We start from the raw sequence: 8469 nt of genomic DNA on the forward strand, positions 1-8469 counted from the left end.
GTGGCGCGATTACTAACGTTCAATCTGCACTCTGATTGGCTGTTGAACCCTGTATGCACATGCTTACATGTATGCATTAATGACTCATGATAAATCTTGTGCAACTATTTTCACGAACACTCTCATCTGTCACTATGATCTGTGTGCTTTATTTTGTGCTAGCATGCTTTTGTTATCAGTTTGCTCTTTCTGCCTGAAGTGTTCACTCTCATTGTTTTCTGAGCGCAGTGGTCTCATCTGACTTCTTGACGTACCTTCCGGCTCATTTCTGCTCAGGTGTGAATTTCATTGATTGAAACCTTTTCTATTTGCCTGTCGACAAAAACAGGAAAAGACTAACTTGTCAAACATCAGTTACAAAAAAAGGTTCCACCTCTCTTACTGTCGAACACGTCTCAGTTTTCTCGTTGCTTCATCCCCTCATATGTTAATGTTTGGAACACCCCTCTTAATGATGTCGTCAAGTCAAATGATTGTTATACTTTCAAAAAACACGTTAGTGCTTTTTTTCTCTCTAGTGCCTCAACGTTTTAGTTTTTCCATGTTCATTTTTTTGCCTCATCAATGTTTCTTCTAATATTTTTATTTCTATCATCGATGATGTGCCATTAACTAGGCCTTCGGGTGTATGCATCTCTTGCTTTCTGGTTGGTCGCCAGTTTGTTAAAGACCTGAGATCCCAGTTCGATGATTTTGAAGCAAAAGCTATGGCTAAGTGTGATCCCAGTGATGTGACTGGTAAAGTTGCATACTATGCCGACAGGCAGTCGCAGCGTATTAGAAAGCGCAAGCGTCACCACGATGAACTAGACTCGGTGGAGGATGTTACGCTGACAGGGAGAGACATGTTTAGAGTGACTGCTTTCTTGCCAATCATTGACAAGCTCTATGCTGCCCTATCAAAACGCCTTGCAGCTTACAGCGACCTTCGAGAGAAATTTGGGTTTTTATCAGAAATCTCAAACAAAACAAACACTGAACTTGAAGCAGCTGCTGAAAAGCTTGTGTCTTCATATCCTAATGACTTGGAGGCGGGATTGGAGTCGGAGCTTTTGCAGTTTGCACACCTCATGAAATCCATTCCAAGAGGTTCATCCGAAAGTGCTCCTTCATTAGGTGGAGTAATAGCTTCACAAAGACAAAGTCCGGAACAAGAAATGTATAAGATAATTCACAGACATGATATGGTTGAAACATTTGCTAATGTTGAAATTGTATTACGACTCTATCTCTGCATGTTTGTCACAAACTGCACTGGGGAGCGATCATTCTCCAAGCTGAAACTACTAAAGAATTATCTAAGAAACACCATGGGGCAGAACCGCTTATCTTCACTCACCCTGTTGAGCATTGAGCATGAAAAATTAAGGGTGCTTGATTTTACTGATGTCATCAAACAGTTTGCAAGTAAGAAGGCTCGAAAAAAATCATGTTTTTAATGAGAAATAGTTGAGTGTACAGTGCAAATTGCATGCAATAAACGAAACCCACTCATTTTGCCATTTTGCCACTCACTTCAGTCAAATGGTATTTTCTTTTGTTTATGGTGTAATATTGAAGTTATTATTTTTCAATGGTGCATCATTATAGTTGGGAATCTCCTTAGTTAATGGTGTATTATTATAGTAATTTTTTTGTTATGCTTCAAAAAAGCAAATGTGTAATATTCAACTGTGAAATGGTCACTTGGATAATTATCAATAAATTGAATATTGTTTAAAAAGAAAATTCATTTCAACGCTTATCTCTTTAGTTAATGGTATATTATTATAGTTATTTTTTATTGTTGAGCTTCAAAAAATCATATGGGTAATGTTCAACTGTGAAATGGTAATTTGGTTAAATTTCAATAAATTTAATATTGTTTAAAAAGCTAATTTATTTTAACGCTTCGCTCGTACACTGATTTGAGGGCCCGGTAAGGTCACCGGGCCTAGGGCCCCGCACAACCTAAATCCGCCTCTGCTTGTTTTGCGTAGTGCTTGAAGAAAATGCACGATGATTTCCAGCCTGTGAAGCTCTTCAGGCTTTCGAAATCCATACTCTGGAAGAAGTTCAGAGAAGACGCGACTTTTCTAGGATCATGACCTGCGGGTGTACTGTCAGGATCCGCTCTGCGGAGGAAGTAGGTGATTTTCGCTCGTAGTTGTTTCAGTGACAGGTCGCTACCCGATGTTTCTCCTTTGAAGAGTTGTCCTCCACCGAAGTCTGAAGTTCTTCGAAGATAGACCTTAAGACTCTCCACTGGGCATAGAGAGACATCTTCCTTCAGGGGGCAGATTCTCCAAGGGCCCCATCTCTTGGTGGGTAGTTCATTCTTAGCGAGAAACGTCGGATCAGGGAAGAGGGTAAGCTCTCCTGTATCTGCGAACAGGATATGACCCTCTTCTCTTGATAATGCCACTATTTCACTGACTCGGGCTCCCGAGGCGAGAGCAAAAAGGAAGATAACTTTTTGAGTCAAGTCTTTTAGAGGGCACGAATCGTTGTCCAGGTTAGAGCCGAATCGTTGTCCAGGGACCAGGAGATAGGTTTTGGTGGAGGTGCTGGGCGTAGTCTAGCGCATGCCTTTGGTAATTTATTGAAGATATCACTGGACAAATCCATCTGGAAGGCGTACAGAGTGGTCTAGTCAAAGTCGATTTGCAGGTGGAAATCGTGTTGGCCGCTAAGCCTTGTCCATGAAGGTGAATGAAGAAGGACATACAAAAATCAATGGTGATTTCCGCAGGATTTTTTGCCTTGACGAAAGAGACCCACTTTCTCCAGGAAGATTCATATTGCCGTCTTGTAGATTCAGTCTTGTATTCCTCGAGGAAGTCTAAGCTTTTCTTCGAGATTCCAAACCTTTTCTTTGCGGCTAAGGAGAGAAAATCATGAGATGAAGGTCCCTGACTTTCAGTGATGAAGCAAAGACAGTCGACTTCTGTACTTGTTGAGAAAGAACTGGGCCCGGTAGGGGGATCAGCGTGGGCTGCAGCTCCAGGACCAGAGGGTACCAATTGCTCTGGGGCCACTTGGGAGCCACTAGGGCCACTGTCCCTTTGAAGGTTTTCAGTTTGGAGAGGACTTTCAGCAGAAGGTTGGGAGGAGGGAACAGGTATATCCTGGACCATCTGTTCCAATCCAGTGACATAGCATCCACTGCTTCTGCTTTGGGGTCCTCGAGGAAGTTGATTGCTGTCGCTCGTCGCGAAGAGATCGATCTGAAGTTCCGGGACTTGGTGAGAGATGAAGGAGAATGATCTTGCGTCTAGAGACCATTCCAACTCTATTGGACTTGTCCGTGATAGAGCGTCCGCCGTCACGTTGCGGAATCCTTGTAGGTGAACTGCAGACAGGTGCCATTTCTTCTTTTCTGCCAAACGAAAGATCGGAAGAAGTACCTGATTTATCTGGGGCGATCTCGAGCCCTGACGATTGAGACATCTGACTACCACCGAGTTGTCCAGAGTCAGACGAATGTGGATCGAGGGAGGCGGGGAGATTTTCTTCAGGGTGAGAAGAACCGCCATGGCCTCCAAGATGTTGATGTGAAACGTCTTGAATAGGGGAGACCATGTTCCTTGAACCTGTCGTTGGTGGGAGTGACCTCCCCAACCCTCCAGTGAAGCATCTGTGTGGATGTTGATCGATGGAGGCGGGTGTTGAAGAGGAATGGACCTTTTCAGGGCCTTTGCTTCCGACCACGGCTTTAAGAGTAAGCGAAGTCTGTTTGGAAGCCGTCTCTTGAGGTCTCTTCGAGCGATGGATGCGAAACGTCTCCAGACTCCCGCGGCATCCTTTAGCTGTGCGCGAAGCACTGGGTTTGTCACAGAGGCGAACTGCAGAGAGCCGAGAACTTGTTCCTGCTGACGTCTTGAGATCCGTTTGGATTTTAGAAGCCTTCTGACAGACCCTGCTATTTCCTTCCTTTTCTTCTGTGGGAAGGAAAGGCGGTGTGACTGAAGATCCCAATGGATTCCCAACCATTGGAACTTCTGAGCTGGAGAGAGGCGAGATTTCTCGGTGTTTATCTTGAATACCAGATGCTCTAGGAACTGGGTGACTTTGTTGCAGGCTCTTACACAATCTTCGGGCGATGTCGCCCAGACTAACCAGTCGTGTAGGTAGGCCATCACTTGAACGCCCTGAAGACGGAGCTGTTGGACGATTGCGTCTGCCAGCTTGGTGAAGATCCGTGGAGCCACGTTGAGCCCGAAGGGCATGGCCCTGAAGGCGTAACTTTTCCTTTGGAGTCGAAATCCTAGGTAGGAGGAAGCGTAGTGATTCATTGGAATGTGCCAGTAGGCATCCGCCAGGTCTATGGAGACCATGTAGGCCCTTTGAGGCAGAAGGGTCCTTATTTGTCGCAGAGTCAGCATCTTGAATTTGTTGTTCGCAATGAACTTGTTGAGAGGGGATAAGTCTAGAATGACTCTGAGTTTGTCGGAGTCTTTCTTGGGAACGCAAAATAGTCTCCCTTGGAACCTGGTTGACTTTACCCTCCTGATCACCTTCTTGTTCAAGAGTTCTAGGACATATTCTTCCAGGAGGGGGTTGACTGTTGGAAGAATTGCTGGAAGGCTGGGGGTGGTTGAGTCCAGCTCCAGCCTAGTCCCTTCTTGACGATGCTGTGAGCCCAGGGATCGAAGGTCCAACGATCCTGGAATTGGCGGAGTCTTCCTCCCACCGGAAGCACATCATTGCTTCTGGTGTCCCGAGGGTTTGCCACCTCGGCCGCTAGCTCCCCTTCCTCCTCTGCCTCTGGAGGGAGGGCGAGAAAAATCTCTGCCGGAGCCTCTGCTTGAGCCTCTACCTCTGGGACGAAAGGTAGTTGAGTGTTGCTCATACACAGGGGTGAAGACCGGCGACTGCGACACCACCGGTTGGGGGACCAACTGAAAGGTCTGTTGTGGCTGCGTAGCCACTTGGGGAGTAGCGGGACCCGGAAACTGCCGTCTCTGTTGACATTGCTGGGGTTTTGGCTTCTGAGTCTTCCTCTTAGGCTGAGGGCCATCATCCTGAGAGGACTTCCTCTTTCGTGACATGCCCCACTTATGGAGAAGGTTCCTATTCTCCGTGGCGGCTTTGTCTACAATCTCTTTCACCAAGGAAGATGGAAAGAGATACTTGCCCCAGATATTGGAGGAAATCAGCCTCCAGGGTTCGTGTTTCACAGTTGCGTTGGCGAACACGAATTCACGACAGGCTCTGCGAGCCCTAGTGAAGCTATATAGGTCCTTTGTTACAGTCGCCAAGTGCGATTTGGCTAGGACCATATAAAAGTCCGGGATTCTAGTATCCCCGGCCATAAGTTCAAGCTGTACCTGGTGGGACAGCGACGCGGCAAGTCTCTCCTTCGTATCCTGTTCCCTACGAAGGAGGTGATCGTTTAGCCTTGGGAGGTCCTCATTAAATTGACGACCGGCTACGTCAGGCTCTAGTTTCCCTACCGTGAAGGTTGACTGGATGTCTTTCCAGTGCCTATCATCGGGGGGAAGAGTAATGGAGAAGGGTCTGCACTCCTCCAGTGCAGGGCAAGGTTTCCCTTCCTCCACTGCCTTTAAGACCGCTGTGAAGGCCTTTTCGATGAAGGGGAAGGTCGCAGCATTTGGCGCAACGAAGGTTGGATGCTTCTTACTAAGCGCCGGCATCTTGGAGTTGGTGAAACCCCTACTCTTCACCGCCTGGGCTAACATAGCTTGGGCCTTCGCGAGATCGAACACGATAACTTCCTTCGGTTCGGTCTCCTCCTTTGAGGCTGGTTCGGACCTGAGTCGGACGTAACAGTCTGGATAAGCCTCGAAATTTGGGAAGAACTCCACCTCTTCCAGCAAGATAGAGCCAACCCTTTCACTAATGTAGATCTTGCCAGTTGTAATTGGTTACTTGAAGCTGAAGAGAGTCGTCCGGAATTGCTCCTGAATTTCTCGTAGCTTCTTTTCCATGAGGGCTTCAAGCATCTTGAAGACCTCTCGAGTGGCCGATGGAAGAGGGTCCGGGGTAGCAGAAGTCGAAGGAACAGGTTCCTCGGACGGTGCAGGAGTTGCTGGGGGAGCTGGAGCAACCTCGGTCTCCGAATCAGGGTATTCCACCTGATCTTCCTCATAGTCGAGTTCCTCGCCCATGAGGTTCTTCTCCGTCTCTTCCGACACTTCCGACATACGTTCCACGTTGTCGGAATCTAGATTGCACTCACGCATGGACTGAGCCATGACAACGTCAGGTTCCACCACGAACTGGACGGTGGGGATCTGATCACGGGGGACCACTGAGTCTTTTGATGCTTTTGGGAAAAGCAAGGCCCTCAAGTCTTCATTGGGAAGATATGGTCCAATGGCGTTCTTCTGGAAGCCACGCACCCATTTGCGTAGCTTCTCCCTAGCGTTGTCCCTTGCCTCCGCAGACGGAGGATCGTCAAACGCCTCGACCAGAAGACTCTTGCAGACTGAACAGTTCTGCGGGTCCCAATACTTCAAGTCGCCTTTCTTGGCGGCGTCAGGGGCGTGGGTCCGGCACGCCTTGTGCCCGTAGAGGTCTGGGCGCTTCACCCCGCAGAAGTTGCTCTCACACTTCATATACTCCTCCTGTAAAAGAAAGAGATCATGAGTACATGGAAGGCATAAGAATGACTTACATTACTCTAAAATTAAGATAATTAACATCTAAATTTAAAATTAATTTAATTATAAAGCCTTTTAATGCTTCAGATTAATGAGCGGGAAAGGAAGTAGATAGACACATACTTGTAAATCCCGCCCAGTCGGTTACCGTAACCTTATCTGTAGACAATTTCTTTTGTGTCCGAAGGTCACAATGAGGGAAATCCATATGGATGAGCCAAGCTAGGCTTCTAACAGAAATTGCCCGCAGAGTGTAGTAGGGTCTGAGACCACTCAGATCCCTGGGGGAGAAGGGGTATAGGATAAACCCCTTATTAAATGTAGGTTCCGGCAATCGACTGCACTAAGACACACAGAGTATGCTGGAATATTGTAATGTGCAAACAAATAGCATAGCCACAATCTTGGATGGTAAGACAATACCTATATAGAAGTGGCCAAGCCATCTGGCTGCAGTATATTGACTGTCGGCATGTTGCCGGCAGTCATGGAAGGGGTGCATGTCCCTTAACGTCTCATGAGGGTGCCGGCAGACCGACGGAACACCGGAGGCCGGTCCTGCAGGGTGGAAGGCATCAAGACAGACACACTGAGTATCTAAAGGGATAATACCATAGTGGCGACCGCCGGCACAGCGGCGGGTCATCGGCAGGGGGCGGCAGCTCCGGCAGCCGAAGGCTGACGGCATGGTGAGCCTTGGATCAATTCATAAGATATATATGTATATTGTCGTATACCTAGATTGCCGGCAATCAATGCCAGCATGTGGGTGGCCGACTCCGGAAGTCGGCTGGCTGTTACTAGGTAAAACGAAGGGTGGGACGTCGGCGGTAAGCCAACGGAAGGCGGCAGCCTCCGGCTCACGGAAGGCTGACGTCTTAGAGGGGGAAGGTATCTTATGAAAGAATGTCACCTGAGGTAGTGGCGGTTATCACCGGCAGTAGAGACGGCAAGGGACCGGCACCAGGATAGAAGGAGAGAAAGGTAAGGAGGGATGGAAGGGGTAAGATCCTATACCCCTCCGGCATCCCTCCGGAGAGAGTGCACTCATGATAGGAGTGGATACTCCTAACATCCGGTGGCAGGGAGCCGGCAGTTGGCCGGGTGCCTGGGGTAACCCAAGGGAGGGTTAGAGGGCACTCAAAGAGGGGGGAATCCCCCGCCGGCAGGACCGCCGCCGGCAACCACCCCCATAGAACGCTATGAAGGGTATGTGTACCAGAGCGGCCAGCTCAGCAGGAGAACAACTAGCCCTACCACTCCACCCAAGGGAGGAGTTGTAGGACTAAGGACAGATGTGTGTAGGCAAGCCTACACCAAAGGGATAGGTGGGGAGGGAGAAGAATAGGTCTTTCCAAAGAGGAGACTCTGTATGAGAACGGCCACTAAGGTAAGGGAGAACGCTCCCTAACCTAGGGTAGGTAGCCCAGAATGAGAACGGTACAGATGTACCGTCTCAAACTATAATAAGGCAGAGTCAACCCCCAGAGCTTAACCTAGAGTAGGAGGACTAACTCCTAGGCTAGGAAAGCTTGAAAGACACATCGCTAGTTACAGGGAGGAAGGAGTAACCCAACCAGGTGTAACTGAGGAAGGGCAGGGCCTTTCTTAAACTCTCAGGCACGACCCTAAGGGAGGGTCATTCCCTTAGGGGAGGCAGAGAAGCGATAAATACTCTGGTTTTAGACAAGATTCCCCTATATAGAAGGGAAAGCAAGACTACCCAGAGGGAATGCCCGCAGGCAGGGGGATTAGGGAGCATATAAGGGTTCCTACATTAGGTTAGGAGGGGATGATACACAATCAACACTGTCCCTTACATGTTCCCCGAAGGCGAAAACACTTACATCACAGTAAATAGTAT

At 48.3% G+C, this 8469-nt stretch overlaps 1 protein-coding gene across 1 annotated transcript; it reads left to right on the plus strand.

Moving 5' to 3' along the window:
• The first annotated feature begins 707 nt into the window (after nt 1-707).
• On the plus strand, nt 708-1439 carry LOC137657294 (52 kDa repressor of the inhibitor of the protein kinase-like). Its single transcript, XM_068391628.1, has one exon. It carries the CDS (start codon nt 708-710, stop codon nt 1437-1439), a length of 732 nt encoding a protein of 243 aa, XP_068247729.1.
• The last annotated feature ends 7030 nt before the right edge of the window (nt 1440-8469 follow it).

Source organism: Palaemon carinicauda, chromosome 18, assembly GCF_036898095.1.
Source record: "Palaemon carinicauda isolate YSFRI2023 chromosome 18, ASM3689809v2, whole genome shotgun sequence".
Lineage (NCBI taxonomy): Eukaryota > Metazoa > Arthropoda > Malacostraca > Decapoda > Palaemonidae > Palaemon > Palaemon carinicauda.

What these genes read in the sequence shown, in the direction of transcription:
- LOC137657294 (XM_068391628.1), top strand. Translation starts at nt 708, where the DNA reads ATGGCTAAGTGTGATCCCAGTGATGTGACTGGTAAAGTTGCATACTAT.